Source organism: Centruroides vittatus, unplaced genomic scaffold (genome assembly GCF_030686945.1).
Source record: "Centruroides vittatus isolate TY-2023 unplaced genomic scaffold, ASM3068694v2 contig_329, whole genome shotgun sequence".
NCBI classification, from domain to species: Eukaryota; Metazoa; Arthropoda; class Arachnida; order Scorpiones; family Buthidae; genus Centruroides; species Centruroides vittatus.
In genome coordinates this window covers 2,144,994-2,169,101 of record NW_027122113.1, presented here as the reverse complement: position 1 = coordinate 2,169,101, position 24,108 = coordinate 2,144,994, and the positions used below count along the sequence as shown (strand labels likewise).

Genomic DNA, 24,108 nt, shown 5'->3' with positions numbered 1-24,108 from the left:
AACATATTTAAATTCCATAAGTAGATAATATTCCAATATCAACTGATCTGAAAAGAAAGGAAAATGTAGGATACACCACAATTTTTGCACTCATTTATTTATAAACAGAGGATTTTAAGTAAAAATAGTCTATTAAGTTAATTTTAGAGAAATTTAGATTGAAGACATTTTTCAAACTAACAATTCCTGTTAAAGCAAAAACATTTTAAAGAACATTATAAAATAATATTCAGTTAATATTCTATAAAATGAACAATCATATGAAATTATTTATAATATAAATGTAAAGTCAATTTAGTTGTAATATGTTTGAGCATTTCAAACTGCATATAAATCTGCATAATGCTGAAATAAAAAATGAAATTACTAGTGCAGCTACAACTTTACAAATTAATTTCTATCTGAATTAAAGTATCTTTTAAGAATTATATGTATAAAACTCAAATTATTAACTTTGATGACTTATTTATAAATATCTTTCAAAAGGAAAAATATATTATTAAAGATAAAAACAGTTCTCATGGTTTTTGAAATAACAGTGCAGATAATCCTTCATAACAACATGATTAAAGTTCCTGTAATATCTTATGTAGTGTGAAATCATTATATAAGAAACTAATGACCAGTACAGAAAAGATCCTACAGCAAGAGCAGTTCTAATCTGTTCATTTTTAAATTGAGCAACAATTGTTTAATTTAAATTTAAACGTTTACAATATATTAAAACTTTACCTCTTTCTTATGATGATTTGAAATTTGATTCTCAAAAAATAAAGTTCCTTTTAAATGATTTCATTCCTTATACACAATTTACTGTGAATTTAATTCTCATCCTAAAGATTATTCAATACAAGTAATAATACATACATACATATATAAAAAATTTATTTTAGTTTTTATCTGATTGATTATAATCTTAAGAAAACATTGAAAAGCATAATTGCATATTTTAAAATCACAATTTTTAACTGTCTTAAAGAAGCACTTCCTCAATTGCACAGAACCTAACAAGATTTAAAAAATACTGAAAAATTAATAAATAGCTGGATTTTTTTCACATAAAAGTTCAAAAATATGTTATGAGAGATTTGCCACAACTCTCTAACAGTTAGAAAGTTGTGAAACTATGTTGTAGAAGCACCATGCTTGACACAGACATTGCCTATAGTTTATTCTTTTTATAAAGAAAATGGTGTTTTCAAACAGCAATCAGTTTCTTAATACAACTACATAAATAGTTTTGCAAAATTCCTGATTACGCATTTGCCTAATTTCCTGAAGTGCACTGATTGAAAATATGATCTCTCTTGTAAGTTAAGATAACATTCAATATATCATACTAGTCTATCCAATGTTGGTAAGACAGAAAAATCACTATTTTACTACTTTGAATATCCAATAATTTGTCAATGTAATTTCTTCTTGCTAGGACTGAAATGCCTTCTGAAAGATCATTGTTCTGATAATATTTTGATTGTTAAACAGTAATTGTGCAGCATTTTAAAAGTGATTAAACTGTTTCATATTACTTAAAAAAAATTGCCGACAATATATCAATACCGGGGAATATATTTCAAAATGTTATATATGTATTCATTATAAACAAGAGCAATTCATATAACACTGATTTGTTTACAAAATCATACCTGAAATTTTTAAAATATTTTGATATTTATGTTTTCCACATTTCTTAAACATTGTCCGATATAATTTTATTTTTATTCTGAAGTACTGATAAATAATTATCAATATATAAAAACAATAACTAATTCAGCAAAAGTAAAATGAAAAATTTTACTTACCAAGCTTAACTGAAATTTCACCTATTGCCCAAGTTGCATTATTACATACTGATATAAATTCTGGATTCAGATTCTGACCAAGTATTGGTAAAAAATCCTCTGTAAAAAAATTTAAAATATGAATGTAAAAATAATTTTATATAATAATAAACTAATTACTTTAAAAATTAGAAAAGTGAATAATTGTATAATAATACAGTATTTGTTTTAAATAGAAATACAGTGAAATCTCAATCTATTCTGTTTTTGGCAAAACTTGGGGAAAAAACAACTAATATGGGGAAACAATTTAACATGGAAAATTTATGACATCAATGTTTTTATTGTTTATCTTGTATAAAACATGTATTTTCCAGTAATATGCCTATATGATGGCTTTCTGTAATACTAAAATGGTATGACGCTTGCACACAAACATGCCTTTATTCTCCATTTTACAAAATTGTTAAGAATACTGTAATTTGTTCTATTTTATTTTGGTAAAAATACCTAATGTATTGATATATCAGAGACAGCCAATCAGAAAAAGTTGATATTGTGTAAAAAATGCATTACTTATATAGTAAACAACAACAGTATAATATGTGTATTTGCCATTACTAATAAATCTGAAGATGTCTGTGTCAGTATAGATGATTATGTGGAAAAGTGCATTTTTAATTTTTTGGATAATCAGTTCAAAATAATTTTTGTATGTAACAATCTTCACTTTAAGTATGTAATATTCATATAATTTAGGATGGCAGCCATCTTCTGTTTTCAGTGTTTGGAACCTCTCTGCAGCAGCTAACTTCAAGCAAAAATAGTTTAACTGTCTTTTAACAAAGCAGCTTTACCAAAATAGGCACATAATATGTACAATAAAATAAAATACATTTAATTGCTATGTAAATAATTGCAAAAATTAGTCCGAAAAAGACAATACAGTAGAGCATCGATTATCCGACTTAATTGGGGACTGGGATTGGTTGGATAACTGAAAAGTAGGATAACCGAAAGGTTATCCTACTTTTCAGTGTGAAAAAAATACATTATTAGTATAGTGTATTAGACCTGGTTTAAATACTAGCCTCCCTTTCATGGTCAAGCCAGTGCTGCCAGCTAAAACATGCAAACATTTAACAAAAATAACATTAAAGTAGCCAAGACATAACCAAATATTGTAGCGCCACATCACTAGCGGACATTTGAATTTGCCGACTAGAATGCGGTCGGTTAATCGATGCACTACTGTAATTTGTCTGTCTTTTGGCATGATCACAATATTATAGCACAGTACCCTATTAGATAAGTACAGTATATTAAGAGAAACTATTTTGGAATTGGTTTAGTTTCATACATGAACTAACATTTGTATATGAAACTTTTTAACTTTTAAATATGGGGAGCTTTTACTTTTAGTACATGAAAAATCAGTGTCTCAATTTAAATAAATATATATCTAACCAGTTTAACAAAATTAATAATAATGATTTTATTTTTTTCTTAAAATGTAAAAAATTTTCAATCACCACCACTTAGAGCCGTTTTAAGTATATATATTTTAAAAAACTGTATAAAAAAATGTAATTCAAATGTCAATTTTTAAATAGACTGTAAAATGCATTTGTAATGGCAACAAACAGAAATGTTTATATTTTTACATTAAAAATAAATTAGTTTTATTATAAGCCTTTATCATTTGCATAGTTATATTTAAAGAATATAACTGATCTATCATGTCTATATACAGTACATATATAAACCTTTATTTCTCATAATAATAAAATTTGAAAAATCATCTGTATATATAGTAAAAGCAAAATGTTGTCCTCACCAAAACTGAAACCAACACTTTACAAAGAAGCAGCATGTAAGTTACAATGGATCACCTGTGGGATCTACAATTCATTCCTCAAAAGGACCACCCATTGACTTCTTCTGTGGACTCTGCATGAATTCATGAAAAGGGTTAACAAAGGGGGAGAAAAGTCTTTGCTTAGGGACAGGAGACACAAAAAGACTTCACTTTTGATTCACAAGTCAAACTTGGGGTTGAATAGAAAGCTATTTGGTTTGCTCCCATAGCAACTATTCTGTAAGTTTGATTTTTGAATAACAACTTTTGATTATATAATCAAAAGTTATTATTCAAAAATCAAACTTAAGGAATAGTTGCTATTATATAAAGGTAATAGGTTGCTATTATATAATAGTTGTTTTATATAAAGGTAAAAATATAAGAGTTTAGTTTTAGTTTTTATATTATTTTTAATAATATTTATCTGTACACATATTAAAAGCGAAATGTTTAGTTGCTGCCACACACAAAATAATACAAATTTAAAAATTAATTTAATTTAGAATTTGAAAATTTCAGAACAACTTTTAAATGGTTTTTAAAAACATTTTAATTTTCAATTGATTTGATTTTAATTTATACTCAATTTATATTCTTGAATGAAATTGGAAGATCATGCTTATTTAGAATTAAGAAAACCCAAGGAAGAATCCAGAAGGGGTTATGAAAACATTTGTTTTTCATTGCTTAGTCATACTTCACATTTGTTATTGGTTGTAGAAAGACATATTTTAAACTATTTCTGTTAAGGCATGCCAAAAAATGTTTTATTTATACCTAATACAGGTATATACTGTACTTGCTATTGTATTATTAAAATACATACCACCAATCAAACCTATGACTGTTTACTGTGTAGGAACCTTTATATCTCAAATATTTTTTCTCATTCCTGTGAGATTTGAGATACAGATTCAATTGGATATGATTGATAAAATCAGATAAATTTAAATTCAATACATTTATAAACAATTATAATAATTTGGGAGGAAATGACCCAAAATGGTTTTTAATCCAATAACCAATGCTGGCCTAAAATTTGGTCATAAAAATTACTACATTAAATAATTCTTTCTAATCACATTTTACAGAAAGCATTTATTTTTCCTTTACATTGTTTAAAATAATAATTTTTCTAGTCTCTTAATACCTATTTATTGTTATTTAATTTTATTTCCCTATTAATTGAAATTTTTTATGGCAAGAAGAAATATAGTTATTTATTCTAATGAAATGCAATTTTTAAAACTTTTGTTATATAAACTTCAAAGAAGAAAAACTATAATTTATATATGAATTTTTCAAGGAAATAAAGGTATTAATCTATTTCAAATCGAATACAAATAATTATAATACTTACGTATACAAAGATTAACATGCTGAAAACAAGCCTTAGTTAAATCACCTAGTAATGCAAAAGAACTCTGCCGTACTTCTGGCATTGGATCCTAATTTAAAATGCAAGATTATTTGAAATATAGCACAATTTCATGTACTTTAATATTAAAGTGAATATTTAATATAAATTTACTTACTTGCATACATTGATATAATAATTGCATTATATTGCTTGATATTACTAAAGATTCCATATGTCCATTTAAACCTTCTGATAAACCACTTAAAAGATCTAAGGCAACAATCATAAAATCTTTATCAGGAGCCTCAAATTGATCTGGATGAGCAGCATTTGCCTAAGAAAAATAAAAAAAATAAATTTATCTCTAAACTTTTTAAGTCTTTTATTAGCTTCTAATCTTATTATATCAAAATATCAATCAGACAGTACGAATACTTTAACTTACATTACATTTCAATTTATTACATTTTGTCATCATTGTTTATAATACAAACAGTAATATTGACAAATAGGAATATAAAAACCATTTGTAGGAAGTTGCTTTGAATAAATATTTTAATAAAAATATTTTACCATATTCTGATTTAATGTTTGTTCTACTAATGACACACATCGTCTAAATACTGGTTCGCAATATGGTAGAAATCCAGATTGTAGTGCAGTTGCAACACTAGAAAGACACTACATGAAAAAAAAAATCATTTTTAATATGTAATTTTCGTGCATTTAAAAGTATATTATTTTTAAATATTCATTTAGTCTTTTAACCAGAAATGCATTACCTCAAGTAAAGGAAATAAATCTTTGTCATCATCTTTTAATACATTCCATTTTTGAATAAGTGGTGGCATTAATAAATTTATATAATCCTGAAAAAAACATTTCAAATGTTACAATTATATAATAATTATTTCTACTCTCTGTTAATTTTCTATAAACAGTGGAACCCTGCTTAACAAGCATAATTTGTTCCAGAGTCTTACTCATAATGTGAAACAATTTTTTCTATAGAAATTAACGTAAAATACGATAATGCGTTCCATGCCAAAGAATATACGCAAATATTTTATGTATAATGTTTATTTAAAGAAATATTATACAATGAACATTGTTAAGGAGCATGAATCATCATCTTTTCTTCTAGCGCCGGAATGAACTATCCTGAAATGCGAATTCAATTTGCAGAAAACCAAAAAAATCAGATAATTTGTTTGATAAACACACCAAACTCTTGTGCTATGCAAAGGCTATAATTAAATATTAGAAATTAATTAATTTGACTACAGGTAGGCAGTTATGTTTCTATCTCATATTAAATTTAATAATTATAAATAATTAATTTTTAATTTAGACATTTCTGGAATTTAATTTGGAATCAGTCATTAAATTTAATATGAGATGGCAGCTTAACTGCCTACCTGTAATCAAATTAATTAATTTCTACTATGAAATTATAGCCTTTACATAGCCCAAGAATTTGGCATATCGTTTAGTGTGTTTATTATATAACGGGCTGTAGTTGTTGATGTTTATATGTAATATGTGTTGGAAAAATGTGTGATCACAAGTGATACTAAGATGCTAGCTGAACAAGTGCTAGATGGAGCATGCACACAATCCAGGACTTCCCCTCTCCTGGCTATTTGCTATGCGAAAATTTGCTTGTTAAGCGAGTCATTTTTCACAATTTATTTTTGCTCGTTATGCGAGGCTCCACTGTATTTTAATTTAACTTATTAACAACTACTTTACATTAAGGATAAATTGCAAAATCAGTGCATATAAAAACATGACTTAATTACTATGCAATATCCTATAGATGCTATTATTACTAATGCATTATGTCACTGCTGTAATTACCAATACTACTCTACAATTCCATTCACTACATATCCTTGCTTTTATCAGATACCTTAAATCAAAAAATATTTCACATATCTGTTACTTGCAATTTCAAAATTCTTACAGATATTAGCTCTTCCATAATTGCCAATGAGACTTTACATGAAATATACTGATGATAATCAGATATCTGTTACATATCAAACTGCTAAGTCTCATACAACTATTTCTATATTAATATTTTTTTCAAACACATTTTAGAACATCTATAAAACAAATTTTTTATTTTAACACATTAAGTAAGCATCATGTGTTGAAAAAAATGCAGCACAAGCTATACATTGAAATTTGTGCTGTGTTTACTTTGGAGCAATATGCTAGCCATATAAACATAATGGAAATAGTTAGAGCAAGGCTTAGGATCATGGAATTTTCACTTAGCCCAGTAAACTTTTTTATAACAGAATACTAATAGGAAATGAATTTTTCTCCCTAAAAAAATATGAAATATAAGCAAAATTTGCCATTTCTAATGTTTTTCTTGCCCAATGAATGTGAATAAGTACAATATAATGTAAATACAAAAACAAATATTCAAAAAACAATCTTTGTTTTTTTTTCAGTGCACATACACAGTAAAAAAAAACAGTAGGTATATTATTTTAATGATTATTATATTTTTCTTTAATTTGTATTGATTCATTTATGCAACCTTGATTATGGTACAAGTTCTGTTGAATTCAAGACCTGATGATTAGTATATACAGTGGCATAACATAATAAAAATAATCATTCAGGCAAAGTATTGCAATTCTACAATTTGCCTAAAAATTAAGAAAAAAATGTTTTTTAACAATGCACAGGCAAATTATATTAAATGGCCATCAAATTTGTGTTATTTTGTTCACAAAAAGAGGATGACCCAGGGTAATAATTTGACTTCCTATTGTGATGCTTAATGTGTTAAACCCTACTAAAATTAATCCAACTATTGCTAAATATACATTTATATTTTAATAATAAAATATTAAATACAAACAAACAATAAAGTTTTTTGTATTCATAAAAAATATTATTTTAAAGATATTATTAAATGAAATTTTAATATAAACATTTAATAGTATATGAAAATCTACATTTAATATCTGTAGAATATTAAATTATCATGTGGATCAATTAAAATATTTTAGTTTTAATTTTAAGATTATATTTATAAACTAAAAATGAATTAATATAATGTACAATGTAGTCTTAAATTGAATTAAATTTTACTTCAAAAGATAAATAAAATAATAATAATAATAATAATAATACACAACTTACTGGTTTATTTAAATGATGTCCAACTGAATCAGCTAACGTACCAATAGCATCATACAATATGAGAAGATTTTTATGCTGGAAAAATTAAAGGATTGTGTAAAATATTTAAATTACTACAGAAAACACATACTCAAAGATGCAACACTCACAAATGACACATGCAGAAAATGTCACATCATGCCAGAAACTATACAACACATCACCTCTGGTTGCAAGCTCTTGGCACAGACAGATTATTTACACAGACATAACCAAGTAGCAAATATAATACACCAAGAGCTTGCAAAGAAACACAAATTAGCAGACATCCACGAACCATACTACAAATACATTCCACAGACAGTATTGGAAAACAACACGCACAAAATGTACTATGACAGAGCCATAATCACAGATAAAACAATTTACCACAACAGACCAGACATCACACTCATTGACAAACACAATAAAATCACATACATTATAGACATATCCATTCCAAACACTCACAATATACAAAACGCATGCACTGAAAAAATTAGCAAGTACACAGAACTCGCCCAGGAAATAAGGCATCTGTGGAGGATGGATAGGGTGCTTATTGTACCTGTAGTTCTCTCCTTTACAGGTGTCATACCACACACACTACACAAAAGCCTGGGCACATTAGAATTGAATAGAAACACATACATCACTCTACAGAAGGCCACTATATTGAATACATGTCATATTGTGAGAAAATTCCTGAATACAGACACACACACTGATACACTTCTTTAATTTCTGTCTTGGTTACTATGCCTTGACTTTGGTCCGGCATAGTACTTAGCCACCGGTGTTAACCGAGTATATCTAAACTTAACCCAACATAATAATAATAATAATACACAACTTACTGGTTTATTTAAATGATGTCCAACTGAATCAGCTAACGTACCAATAGCATCATACAATATGAGAAGATTTTTATGCTGGAAAAATTAAAGGATTGTGTAAAATATTTAAATTATAAAAAACGTCTGTTTATTTACTAAATATTCTGATCATAGTACGAATACATTTATTTATCAGGTTATCAAATATTTATTTATTTTTAATCATTTCATTTTAAGTCACTGTAATAGATACACAGTTTAACTCACTTGATATTTATTAAAAGCAAATACTAGTGTCTCCAAAATAAAGGCAAGGTAAGGAACTAGTTCTGTACAAGCTTCTTCCTCCAATGTTGCAAATGCACTACAAGCAGCTTCTTGAACTCGTTTGTTTGCATCCAATACTCTCTTTAATAGCTAAACAGATGAAATTTGTATTATATTACCTGTTTTAAAAGTTACTAATATATTAATTTAATTACCTCTGTCATTAATGGTTTCAAATATAAATCATGTTGTTGAGTGACAACCCAATGTGAATATCTGCTTAAAGTCCAGCACGTAATAGAGCGAACTAAAGCCTTTTTGTCAGATAAACATGAAATCAAAAAAGGAATGAGTTCTGGAAGATGTGGAATCATTCCATTCATACACCCTATAAAAAAAATATCAAGATAATTAGAAATGCACAATTACATAATTCTTTATATAAGGATGTAAGTTAATTTTATTTTAAAACTTAAACAACACTAATAATAATAAAAATCTTATTTATAATACAACAGTATGATTTAAACTAAACATGAGAGTTCATGTTTCAAATCTATAAAATTTTTCAGCATACATTTATCTCAAGCTCTTTCAACTTCTGGAAATGGAAATAATATAAGTATTATTTTAGAATTAACTATTTAAATATATTATTGGCCAAAATTGCCTTAATCCATTTGAGACAAAATCAGCCAAAGAGAAAGTTGTTTGACTGGTTATGTTATATTAATTCCCTTTGTAGTCTGAGGGGTAAAAACAATTTCATTTCCAGGTACATAGAAATTTTTAAAGCTTAGAGTTAAATATTTTTCTTAACTTCAAATTAATTTTGGTTTCTTCTAAAGACAGGAAAAATGTATAATGGTTTAGCACTTTTTGGAACTATCAATAATGAAAATGTAATTTGTTGATTATTTTTTTAACAATGCAAATGTAGGGAACCTGTTCTGAATCAGCGGATTCTGCCCCGTCGGTTCGTCACACAAAATTAAAACAGATATTTCTACACAAAAAAAACTTTATTCTACACTCAGGGACCACCGCTTCGCCCTTCCTCTCTCTACCGTGTCCCGAACTCCTCTCACTGTCCCTCTTCCCGCCTTTTTTCTCCCTTCCTTTTATGGTTCTTTGTCTATATTTATCATTCCTTTTTACAACCCTTTATTACCGCATGCAGGTGGATTGCACCCTTTCCGACAGAACCACAAGTGAGGGAAGACGAGAAGGTCTGATATCACTACAAATGAGAATGTAATTTGTTGATTATTTTTTTAACAATGCATAGAACAAGTTTGATATAAATATTAGAATGTTGTATATAATTTGAATGCATTGTTATTTTAATTAATTTTTTAAACTTAAAAAATGCAATTTTACTATTGTTATTTAAAAATACAGTTCAAAAATGAACTTATTAAAAACTGAGCAGTCTTCAAAGTTTTACTACATCCAAAAGAAATCTGTAGTTAGGTTAAATAGAACCACTTTTATAGTAGTGTGTTCATTAGGGTGTCCCTTATTTTTCGAATATTTTTTTTCTAACGCATAGGGCCTAGTTTTGTTTATTTTACCCTTAAATACTCCCACAATAAATTTCAGCTCATTTTGATCACTAGAACCCGTGCCAACTTGCATTAAATCATTTCCATACATATCGTGCTAGAGAAGTGGCACGTATTCGCTTTGTTTGCCATTCTAACACAATTTGTCGGGCTATTAACACGTATAGTTTTTTTTGAAGATGTCAGTGGAATTACAAATCACTAAAAAACATATTTTCTTAGTCGGAGAGATAAACCACCAAATCACGGGTGCAAAATTACCGTCAAATCGGCAAGTACTCGCAGTTTTGTTTTTTTAACATTTGCAAAGTTAAACTAACTGTGAGTGAAAGCGTAAATCTTGTAATACGCGAGTGTATCATATTTTGGGAAAAAGCTAGAATACCTAAAAAATCTATACCTGTGTCAAGAAATTGGTGGATCTTTATCACATATGGAGTGTCTCCATACCTGATAAATATGGCAAACAAAGCGAATACGTGCCACTTCTCTAGCACGATATGTATGGAAATGATTCGATGCAAGTCGGCACGGGTTCTAGTGATCAAAATGAGCTGAAATTTATTGTGGGAGTATTTAAGGGTAAAATAAACAAAACTAGGCCCTATGCGTTAGGAAAAAAAAATATTCGAAAAATAAGGGACACCCTAGTGTTCATAAACAATACCAGGGAAGAACAGTTCCATTAACTAAAACTTATTCTTTAGAATACATAAAATATTGTGGCAAGTTAAAAAAGATGAGGATGCATAAAAATGTAACTGTACATAAAATGTTAGACCCATTCTCACTTATAACACTAATTCTAATTTACAGAATGTTCTAAATTTTTCTATTTTATGAAAATTAAAAATGTGTATAATTCATAAATTTATATAATCATAAAAAAAGAGTTTTTTAAGATGTAAATGCCTTTCTATATTTTAAATCATTTAATTATTTACTTATAAGTATACTAATCATTAAATTAGCGAAAATTTTAACTAACCTTCTGCAATAGCACCCAAAGCTAAAATACCAGATTCTTTAATTTCCCAATCTTGATGAAAGAGTGTTTCCTTTAAAATTGGTAGTAAAACAGGTAATAATTCTTCATGGAATACATTTGCCAAAACATCCAAAGCAGCAGCTGAACATTTTCCTATTTAAAATAAACAATGCTTTAGTAAAAATATAAATTTCAAATATTTTGAAAATGACAAATCATACAAAAATTATATTTATTTAAAATAATAATATTCAATGTCACTATACACCAGTGGTTCCCAACCGGTGTTCCGCGGAACACTGGTGTTCCATAAGCATCTCCCAAGTGTTCCGCAGATTTAGTCGCAAATCGGAAAGTGTACAATCGTATTCGAGCCGCCGAATATCAAAAAATTAAAATCATAAAATTTTCATAAACTTAAATATATATGTACGACTCGTACTTATGGAGTGTACTACTGTTTCGAATAAGATAAAGGCAATGATGAAAACTGAATGAAATATGTAAAAAACATCAGGCACAAGTTTCCCATTAAAGTTATTTAGATATATTTTTTCCTGTCTTAGAATTGGCATTAATAATATGAGTAGAGATTTTGAATTAAAACTGCTCAATTCTAATAAAATAACTGATGACAAGCTTATGTATTTCATATTAACTTAAGTAAGTGTTCCACTAAAGAAAATTGCTCACAAAAGTGTTCCGCATCCTAGAAAAGGTTGGGAACCACTGCTATACACACACAATAATATGTATATATATTATTAACCTGCAATCTCACATGCAATAACAGAAATTTTTTGCAGACATTTTTTACCAAATTGACTTAGCTGTGCTTCTATGATAATATCATCATGCTACATGTTATCCATCTTATTGTGTAAAAATTTTTGGTTAAAATGTTTTTCTGCTTATCACAGGCTCTCAAGTAACTGATATAAATTTGCCTCTTTGTGCATGTGATCATACACATTATTTTTCATATAATCGCCTGCATACATGGCAATTTCCACTCTAATGTAAATTTTGTTGACCTGATTATCATAACTGTCACAAGATAGTATTCAGTACACAACCTGATCCAGATGATGCAATTCAATTGGTCATTGATAGTAATCTGGAGCACATTGAATATTACATGGCTGAGATGAGAACTGTTATTTGAAGTTACAAACAATGATAACATAGAGGTTTTATGGCAATAAAGAATGATTTATCTCCAATGATTTATCTGTAACTCATATAAATTAAAACAAACAAAAAGTTTCCTGCCAAACCATAGTGCCAATTATGTGGAAAATTTGATTCCACATAATTTTTGTGAATTCAAAGTTCATTTTCAGATCTATTTATTATTTTATAGTATCTGGAAAAACTTTAACTATAGCTTTCTTACTTTCATCTAAATATTTTAACATGACTAATTCATTACTGGAAACAGTCATCTTAAAAGCACTTCTAGACCATCTTTTCTGACTGACTCAGAACTTGTAGAATCAGTCAGCCACTGATTGCTTGCTGATATCATTCAGTTCAGCAGATCCAGAAGCTTTGTGTATCAGGTCATATACTGAATACAGCTAATATCAAAGACACATATATGGTGTTGAAAATTTATAAAATTTTTATCAATTTAAATAATTAAACTCATACAGGAGACCCATAATCTCTCCTGGCATAGGCAGATGGAGATTCACCATTATAGTAAAATAAAGAATGGAAATATATAGTGCACACTTATTTTTCACAGATTCAAGACACCCACTGAAATAATAGATGAAGATGGGACATCATAAAAAGCATGATAAACAGTAAAAAAAAAAAAAACTGACAAGGTTGTAAAATTCTCTAATAATTACTGCTTTCCAAGTAAGCAGACATCCTGATCATTATAAAAAATAGATATTAACTACTGTTAAGTCTATTTAAAATGTAACTTTCATTTCTTATGCTGAGTGTCTTGATAATTTGCTTTCTATTCAAATTTTGTAAAACTGACTCTTTTCTCAAAATTAATTCTGGTCCTTGATTCAATCCTGTTTATAGGCCATGCCAATATCACATCCAGCCATCATGATTATCTTAATTTCATTTTTTTTCTCATCACTAAATACTACTGTCAATTATTCATCTCTCCTTGATATCTGGTCACACTCCTACTGCAACCTTGCATTTATATATATTCAGACATCAATAGTAGTTTTCTATTATAATGCGTAAACCAAATTAGAATTTGTTTTTGATCTAAAATATGGTATTTTTTAAGTTCTAGCACTAAGAATTCTAGAAATATTACATATAGACATTTTTTCACTCTACACTAACTTATTGTATATCATCTCTAGTCTATCATACTTTATCGATATAAAAATTTCATTTTTTGTTCAGAGTTTTATAAACTCCATTTCATAATAGAAGCTATGTCTTACTGCTATTTTTTTTTTTTTCCTGATTTCAATTGAGAAATCCTTATTATTCCTTAGTTGTGAACTATTTTCCTCTTGGCACCTTGCACGTATGTATTATATCAGTTACCACATTCCCATATTTACATATATGAACATTACAGTAAGATGATTAACATATAATGTCATTTGAACAATGAGCTGTATCTCACAATTATCTAAACTTTTGAGGGTAATACATACTATTTACTTCTACATTTAAATAATTCAACATCTTTTTCAAATCTTTGTTGCTTATACTTCACATAGAAATGCATCTGTATACATACATTTAAATTCATAAAAAATTTTTACAACTAGCCAAGATATTTATCACCTAAACATTACAGATATATTACATAAATTAACAACTCACAAATATTTAGATACTGACATTTATAAAAACTTACTTAAATTCCAATCAGATAATGAAGTATCATCATCCAATCCTTCATCTGATTCATTATCATCCTACAAAATATACAAGTTATTTAAAAAAACAAATCAAAAACAATAATAATATATATATAAAATATATATTATTAAATAAATAGTAAATATATGTATTTAACAAATTAAAAAAGAATATCCAGTACTTCTTGAAATATCACCTCAGCATTATCATCCATATGTTTCAAACTGTGCGTTTTAGATTTATGGAATCTTGGTTTTATATCCTCTTCCCTATCAGGAATCATTTCATCTTCTTCCACATCCCCCTATAAAATTAAATATTTCATTTTATTTTAAATAAGTGAAAGTTGGAGGATAATAAACATTATAAAGGAAAATAATAATCAATTGTTTAAAATAAAATAAGGTAAATTCCATTATAAATCCAATAAAATTTATAATACCCACAGTTATCAATGAAAGAAAAAAATTTATTTGAAAGGAGAAAATATCTAAAAATTAATGAATGCATACAAACAAAAACTAAAGGATCAGATAGGAAGCTAATGAAAAAGAATAAATAGAAATAGTTTATTATAATCAGAAAAAAACAATAGTTTCTATGACTTTAAATAATAATGAATTTATGTAGTGTAATGGTGTATATAAATTATTAAAATTTACTATGTAATAAATCATAGTGCATCCATAAAGTAGTTATATATGAACTAGAAAAAGCTTCCCTAATTATGTCCCTATCAATAACTTAAAAAATTAAACAACTATACATTATGGATATGAAATATTAAAGTCAGTGTCAATCATTGAAAAACAAAAATTACTATTTATTTTTAATGATATCTAATATTTACTTGAAAGATAATTCGTGTAAAGTTATAAACATAGTTATAAACATAGAATAATCATATTCTATCTATTTTTATCTAATCTTATTTACTACTATTTTATTTAAATATCTGCTAAAAATGATTTATTTGTTACAATTCATATATGCATACAATAATCAATAATCAGAAATATTATTATATATTCATAAACATTCCTCTCACTAATACTTTGTATGTAAAGAGTGATGATAAATGCTTCAGACATATCTTTTGAAATCCATTTATATATGCACATTAATTCATTAAAACAAAAATATTCTAAAATGTCAGTTTTAAAAACTATTGCTGATAATATAATAAAATTAATTTTGCATTTTTATTTCTAAAGAACAATAAATAATCAGTAACTTTTAAGAGAACTATATTTATTTCCTTTCTTATCCTTACCTTCAGGAGAATTATATCTAGTTCTGAATATTTCATTCCTCTAACTAAATTTGGAATGAGGCGATGTAGATGAGGCGATAGTGCATCTTTACAAATGGGTTCTTCTGCTAGTGATAACCAAAATTCACATGCTTCAAGTGCTACACCTTCATCTTGATCTTGGCTTCTCATTAACATATACTATTTCAATAATTTTACATTTAATAAAACACTAAACATTTAACATCTCGTTCTCAAAATAAAATTATTTAAATTTTACCTCTATAATACTATGAATATGTGGTATCAACCTGTCCATACGAACTTCCAACAACATGACTAGAGCTCTACATACATTTTTCCTTACTTCTTGATCCTCATCAGAAGCCAAGTGAAATAAATTCTGTAAAAAAATTTTAATTTTTTATTTTTTAAAGACTAAATAAATTAATAGAAACATTTTTCTATATAATTAAAATAAACCACATTTCGTATACATTAAAAATATTTAAAATCCATAAAGTTTTACCTCTAAAAATGCATCTATATGTAACATCAAAACCTGTGTTCTACTCATAATGAACTGATTAACACAGGCAATAGCATGTGACCTTATCTTTGGACTGGCATGCTTAAAAAAATTCAGGAACTTGGGAATTAAAATATTTAATGGCCTATTAAGAGCATCACTATCTAGAACTTCAGCAGAATCTTCACATATTTTTTGAAGTGCACCAAATGCTCCCTGTAACCAGAATTAACCACAAAAAATCAGAATAAATTACTTGATTATAATTTAAACAATAAAATTAATAAGTAACAGTTACTGTTAAACATTTTAAATAATAACAGATTACTAAACATCTATAAATTATAAAAATACAAATACATTTTCAAAATATACTCAAACTTATTAATATTAATAGCATTAATTAAATGGATACATAAACTTACATGAAATTTTATATAATATAACTTTATAAATATCACTAGTTTGTTTTTTTATGCCTTAATATTAATTTTGGTTTTAAACTATTTATTTAAATGTTAGTAAAATAGAATAAAATTAATTTTAGCAATAATTAACATTTCTATATTAAAATGACCCCTATACACACATGGTAATTCAATGATTTTACATTACATGTTTTAGATTGTAAAATATTAAATACATAATTAAAGTTTACATAAAGAATTTAAAAATTATTAACATACTTCACAAACATTATAATCTTCTGAATCTAATAGATGGCATAGCCTGGGTAGCAAATCTGGCCAATTTGCCAATTCTCCCTTGGATGCAATTGTTGTTACTAATATTCCAATAGTTGCTCTTATAAGAGGAGAAGGGTCTCCTACACTGTTCAAACATTCTGATTTAATAAATTCTGTCACTTCAGGAGGAAAAGTATGAAAATGAGCTTTAACATTATTTTTCAAAATCAAGCCACTTAGGGACCTAGTAGGTTCATCTAAAAACACAAATAAAAAGCTTAAATTATAAAGTAAATCCAAACAATACTCAAATTTTATATTTTTAATGTTAAGATAAATTGAAGATGTTTGTTTTTATCAATTATCAAAATTCACAAGACAGAAATTATAATCTTATCTAGATTATATTTAATTATAAAAAGTTGAACAAAAATTTCTATTAAACTTTTTATAATCAAATTTCAAAAATTGATATGGATTAAAAACTTATGATATTTAAATTTCATTACTTAACATCTGCATTAATTGATTTTGTATAATGCTAGATAATTAGCTGTTTAAGCTTAAACACGGTAGATACATATTTGCAAAGATCTTTATATCAGAACTTCATTCAATATCTGCAACTTCAGAATATTTTAATGGGAAAAATATTTAAAGCCTTTCTTAACTGAAACATTGTTTTTAAACAACTCCCTATATATTACAGGTGCTCCTCTACTTACAAACAGGTTAGGTTCACAGGGTATTGTTGTAAGTAAAAAACTAACTTAGGATGTACATTTGTACACAAAATAACTACAGTAAGACCCCGCTTAACGCTGATTCAATAAAACACGGTCTGCTTGATGCCTAAAAAATGCTCAAAATTTACGCTGATTCAAATTAACGTGGTATTTCATTAATTTGTATATAATACAATTATTCCCAAACATGAACAAATTAGCAAAAGGTGGCAATTCGTCATAGTGCTGTACTTCCCTTAAATCTATGTTTATTTCATACAATTTTGGAAAAATATATCATCATGGATGCCATAAGAAATATCAACTTTGCTCGGCAAGAATTAACTGATAAATGCATGAACGGTGGAAGAAGTTATGGCTGGAGGCATCCAAGAATTTTCAAGAAAAGCCTATCACTGCATCATTAGGTTGACAAAATTGTCAACATAATCGATACAGGAGATGTAGACGAGCAGGATATTGGAGAGTTACTGCAGGTTTCTGGTAAGAGCCTTATCAATGACAACCTTCAAGAACTGGCAGAACAAGGAATTCGTGTAAAACTGGAAAATAGAAATTCTGAAGACAAAGAACCCAAAAAATTTCTCTATAGATTTCCTTAGTAAAACTCTTTGGTAACGATAACTGAAATCGTTGATCAAATTGTACCGAATGATCCAGATTTTGATAGAATGCCAAAGCAAAACAAGGCATTTTGGATGCAATCTCCTGCTACCAACATTTGCTTAAGGAAAGAAAAAGAAAGTGACCAATGAAACTATACGACTTCTTTATAAAAAACAAAAATTTCAGAAGAGCTAGGACCTTCGTCACAAAAAATTAACTTAAACATATGCGCACAGAAATGTAATGTGTTATTTAACATATATTATTATGCAAAAGTTTATATAAAAATAACTTAAAATTATAGTAAAATTTGCTTATTTTTTGGTTGCGTGTTTCCCTATCCCTATTTACTCTATGTTAAAATGGTCTCGTTTAACGCTGTTTCGCTTAGCGCTTTGTTGTCTAGGAACGCATCCCCCGCATTAAGTGGAGTCTTACTGTACTTATTGTTAGTGTTTGATCCTTCAAAATACTTAATAGAACATATTACTCTCATTTACCCACTTGCTACTGCTTAGTAGTGGGTGTTTCAAATGCAGTTTTTTAAATTTGACTTAGTTATTATAATGTCAAGTTTAGTTTCCAAAGTAACAGAGCCACACTTCTTGCATTTATCTCCACTGTTAAATTTAATGTTGTTTTACATGCATTTCTAAAGCACTAATCATAAAAATTGCAAACAATAGTGAAAAACTCAATTACTCCAATATGACTGAATTCAATACCATCTCACAAGTGGCGATGGAATGTCAGAACTCGCACAAAAATAAAAAATGACAATATGCAATAGAAATAAATTTACATTAATCATTTATTAAAAATTTATTATTTATTACTGGCTAAAGACTGACTTCAACACTATTCCATGAGTGGAAAAAGAACTTCAGAATTCATGCGAAATTTAAATATCAGACATATAGTCAAATTGTTCATAGGTCTGAAAGTTCGTAAGTACAGGTAGGCCTGTATTTAATCTTTAATCAAGGAGGTAGAAAAACTGGATAGACTCAAATAAATCAATAACCTAAACCTTGGTAAATTCAACTACGAATTTATTAAATAATAATAATTTAATTTATTTTACAAAGTTTAATTTTTGGAGTTTATTAATTATTAAATCTTAAAAATTTTCATATTCGTGACTACATTATTTTGAATTTGTAATTAAGAATTCAAAAAGCTGCCATCATACTAATACTAGGACCATCTGTTGTACAAGATGGCTCCTTGAACCAGCATGCAGTAATGGAGGCAGTGTGCTTCTCAACAGTAAAGCAAGATTGAAGCACTCACCAATGGTCATCCATTGGTGGTGCTTCAAACAAGATTTCATCATTAAAAATGATTTGCTGCTAGTCCATGTTTTCTGTCATGTAATCACTGCAAATAGATCTTCAAGGCACTTATAAACTTTGTTGAGCCAACAAAGGCACTGGACCTGCAACACGACAATGAGTAAGAAACATCTTCATCTAGTTCAACCCGCGTTTAACATGTGTATAAAGTATAGCTACTTGTGTGTAGGTGAGTTACAACTCTATCCACTAAGCAGAATTTCCTGTAAACCTAATCATGGTATTCACCATTATGACATCAATATTGTAAATTTTATGGTACTATCCCAGGCAATGTCTAATTTTGTGAACAAGGAACTTATAGTCACGTTTTTATGTACAGACCTAAAAATCTGTACCTCTCTTGTTTTCTTTTGTAAATATTATTTCCATATGTAACCTGTTTATGTTTTAAATAAAGTTCCTGGTGCCGCTCATGACCTCCCCCTTCCTCTTCTCACTTCTCTTTAACTTTTCCACCCACTTTTGGCCCCTGCACTTTCCCTCCAACTAGCCCTTCTCACTTCTTTTCATTTCTTTGATGATATACCACTGAGTAATGCCTCCTATCACCCTATAAATATAGAAATCACTGCAAATAAAACAGATGAAACTGGACTACTCATGGCAGGATGCATAACAGAACAGTCATCATGCATGCAATTTTTTTCTATTAGTCACCTGTCAATAATATGAGAAGAGACAGGACTATGATGAGGCTTCCACACATCTCTGGTAGGCAAGGATGCTAATGCACTAATTTGTACTTGTCTTACTATTAAATATTTCTTTGTTTTCATGTTCTAACAGGGATACAGAGTTCAGAGCCTGCTTGCCATGTAAGTTTTTCCCTCACATATGCACTGCTCCAACACCACCTCACACTCAGGTCAACATAGATAGTAACCAAATTGGCAAAACAGCCATCCTGTTTCCCTCAACTTAGTGATTTAGCCTTTGTCATACTCCATCAGTTATGCATAATGTCTTTGACATCTTTGTACAGATATGCCCTCTAAACAACAAACAAGGTGCACTGAAAACTGAACACAGTGAACCTTTGCAAACATTTTTATAGAGTACTGGGGTAACAATTTAAAGGGACACTAGTGGCATTATCTGATGGAAAATTAGATCACAACTGCAATCATTTACATACCTGTCTGAGATAGCTGTGACATATTTGCAGTAATTGGGTACATAACTTTTCTTGTCAATGAGTACATTAAAATATAACAGTTATAAATAATCAAAACAAAAACTTTCCTTATCAAAATATTTGTAATATCCAAATGGATTCAAATAAGAATTTACTTATTATTACTATTATTATTGTTTAATAATTAAAAGCTGTTAAAATAATCTATAGTTTATGTACTGCAAATAAAATACAGTCAAATCTCTCTATAGTGATATTTAACAGTAAAAAAAATATTTTTGTAGTGATATTTATTGTTATGGTGAGTTTTTTAAAAAGTTTCCCCTTCCTTATTTAATTATTATTATTGGACTACAAATAACAGCCATTTCTACAAAACTAGATAATGATAGAACAGAAAAACATGTAGTATTATTAGTCTCCTCTAATACACAATTTAGGTGATTTTACTGCATACTATTTCTACAGTATACAGTATGTTAAACATTAAAATTCAAAATCAGTCAGAATCCGAATCTTTCTAGTCAAAAATGAACTAAGTAAAACTAAAGAAATTATATTTTAGAATTAGTCAAGGAGAAAGTTTTTGTAATTATTTTAATAAGTATAATTTGCAACAGTAAGACATCCCTGTACATTTTCTAAGAGAATATTTTTAACATCTAACTCATTTAACATAACAAGTTTTCTGCAGAAATCATATTAGGATGTATCACACTAATTCTAAAAGTAAAATTAATTTTATTACAGTTATTTTTACTTAGTAATATCAGATGCTGTGGGGATTTTGGATTTTGTCTAATGTACAGATTTACTATGCTTTATAATTTCTTAAAAAAACTAGAAATAATACAATTCAAGTCTAAAAAATGCTAAAAAGAGCCAGTTTAGATCCTTTCTAGCAGAAAGTTAAAACTGGTTTTTTGTCACTTAGTGTTAAATGTTATCAAAAACTTGCTCAAAAGCTAAGCTAATGTTTCAGCCAAACAAAGCAAAAATATATAATTAATTTTAAGTGATAAATAAAAAATTTAGGTGCTAAAATATCAAAACACACTAAATCAGGCAACATGCTCTTGTCTTTACTGATGCCTACCTAACCATTGTATTAAGATAGCAACACATTTTGATTCAAAACAATTGCTAAATTAATATTAATTAAAATTTAATATACTGCTTCATCATTGTTGTAGAGAATGGAAAATACCATGTATTTTACAAGTACAGTAAAAAAAAAAATTATTGCAAAACAGATTTATCACACATGAGTATATAATTCAATCAAAAAGTTTTACATTAAGTTAATACAAATTGCACAGAGAACTAAATTTCTTATCATTATAGAGAGATTTATTGTTATATCAATAATCACTGTACAGAGATTTGACTGTATAAATACATTTAGAGGATAATTATGATTAATATTTAATAAATATTAATAAAATTATTGAAAAAGTAAAAACTCACCTTCTGTTGTAAGTTTAGTAAGAACAAATATGAGATAATTATTAAAATCTGGATATGTATTTAATTCTTCTAGTCTCTAAAATTTTTAATTAAGGAATATATATGGAGAAAATTATTACATGAATATATAATTCATTAAAGCTAAAAGACTAAAAATTTTTAATCCACATTTTATTGTGAAAATTTTATTTTATTAAAAACATTTGAAACTGTCATCTACATATTATAGTTTACTTATTAGGATGAAACTCTCCACCTGTTATTTTTCAAATACAAAAATCTGTAGGCAGGAAATTCAATCAATTACTATACCTTTCTAGTCATCAAAGATTAATTTATTCAATCTACATAGTAAATATTTCTCTTTTGCCAGTTTGGGTAATTATTGATATTTCTACAGTTAAAATATATTTACAAATTGTAAATAATAATATATACATTATAGACAAAGTGATTAATCAGGCATTATGAATAATGACCAAAAAGGGCATGCAGTGTGATAAATATTGATTAATTTATCAAATTGACTGGTCATTATGAATATTGCTATCACTAGTTGGGCAAAGTGATGATAATATGTTGAGGAGTGATCATCCAACATATGCTAGCCAATCAGAACTCTGAGTTGCCGATTGTATCGCGTTGAGTGCGTATCATGTTTAGTACCAAATTTTAAATAGTGCAACATTTTAATTTGATAAAAAAAACTGCACTTATTTCATTTAGAAATATTTATTTTTTGTGAATTATTTCAAAGTATTTTAAAAAGAACATGTAATCTTTTACAACTAAGTACTATTAACTATATTAATTAAATGGTAAAATTTTACCTATGTGCACCATCATGGCAATAGCTGCAACTGATTTGCTCCTGATGGATTCCTCCTGGAGGGGAGCTGCCGGCAGGCCGCCGATTGTTTAACGTCACTAGATATTGATACATACTAGTTTTTGATATGTGTGTTCAATAACTATCATGAATAAATAACCAGTGACGTTAAACAATCGGTGGCTCCCCTCTAGGAGGAAGCTGTTGAGAGCATAAACAGTCGCGACCGCCGCCAAATTCAGTATTAAACGCAATACGCACGCGCAACTCAGATGCGAGTGCTGATTGGCTAGCATATGTCGAATGATCACTCCTCAACATATTACCATCACTTTGCTTGACTACATGATAGCAGTATTCATAATGACCAGTCAATTTGATAAATTATTGAAATTTATTACAAAGCCCAATTTTGTTGGTCATTATTCATAATGCCCATATTAATCACTTTGTCGATAACATATATATTAATAATAATTAAGGAGAGGAATTTTGGATGCAAAAAGTTGCTAAAAAAAACAGAAAAAGACGCATGTTTATTTAATAACTCCACAAACTGCAACATTTCTGTATTATTCAAACTGAAGTAGAATGAGATTTAAATTGAACATAAATAAAATAACATTTTTCCATCCATTATTTTTAGCACATCACCAAATCTACATCAGAAATTTGTTTTAGTAAATTATATTACGTTTCTTGATTGATTGCATGATAAAATTCATCTTTCTCTTCTCCAAAAGATGCTTACATAATGAAAAATATTTCTCTACGCCAACTGACGAGAGGAGCTAATTTGT

The 24,108-nt window shown here is 27.8% G+C and overlaps 1 protein-coding gene across 4 annotated transcripts in view; it reads right to left on the bottom strand.

The window, feature by feature from the left end:
* The window catches only part of Tnpo (transportin 1), a 75,267-nt gene that overhangs the window by 32,041 nt on the left and 19,118 nt on the right, over positions 1-24,108 (bottom strand). For 2 of the 4 annotated variants that reach the window (XM_067268532.1, XM_067268529.1), the window contains exons 2-17: positions 22,480-22,555; positions 17,168-17,424; positions 16,482-16,697; positions 16,233-16,355; positions 15,974-16,153; positions 14,882-15,004; positions 14,696-14,756; positions 11,842-11,994; positions 9,504-9,676; positions 9,289-9,438; positions 8,168-8,242; positions 5,785-5,871; positions 5,576-5,683; positions 5,178-5,336; positions 5,003-5,090; positions 1,803-1,901 (exon numbers count right to left, since the gene is read on the bottom strand). In XM_067268532.1, the coding sequence (XP_067124633.1) occupies positions 1,803-1,901; positions 5,003-5,090; positions 5,178-5,336; positions 5,576-5,683; positions 5,785-5,871; positions 8,168-8,242; positions 9,289-9,438; positions 9,504-9,676; positions 11,842-11,994; positions 14,696-14,756; positions 14,882-15,004; positions 15,974-16,153; positions 16,233-16,355; positions 16,482-16,697; positions 17,168-17,424; positions 22,480-22,555 (2,128 nt within the window). Of the gene's footprint in view, positions 1-1,802; positions 1,902-5,002; positions 5,091-5,177; positions 5,337-5,575; positions 5,684-5,784; positions 5,872-8,167; positions 8,243-9,042; positions 9,118-9,288; positions 9,439-9,503; positions 9,677-11,841; positions 11,995-14,695; positions 14,757-14,881; positions 15,005-15,973; positions 16,154-16,232; positions 16,356-16,481; positions 16,698-17,167; positions 17,425-22,479; positions 22,556-24,108 lie in introns of all 4 variants that reach the window. The other 2 variants (XM_067268530.1, XM_067268531.1) reach the window with 2 other exon arrangements.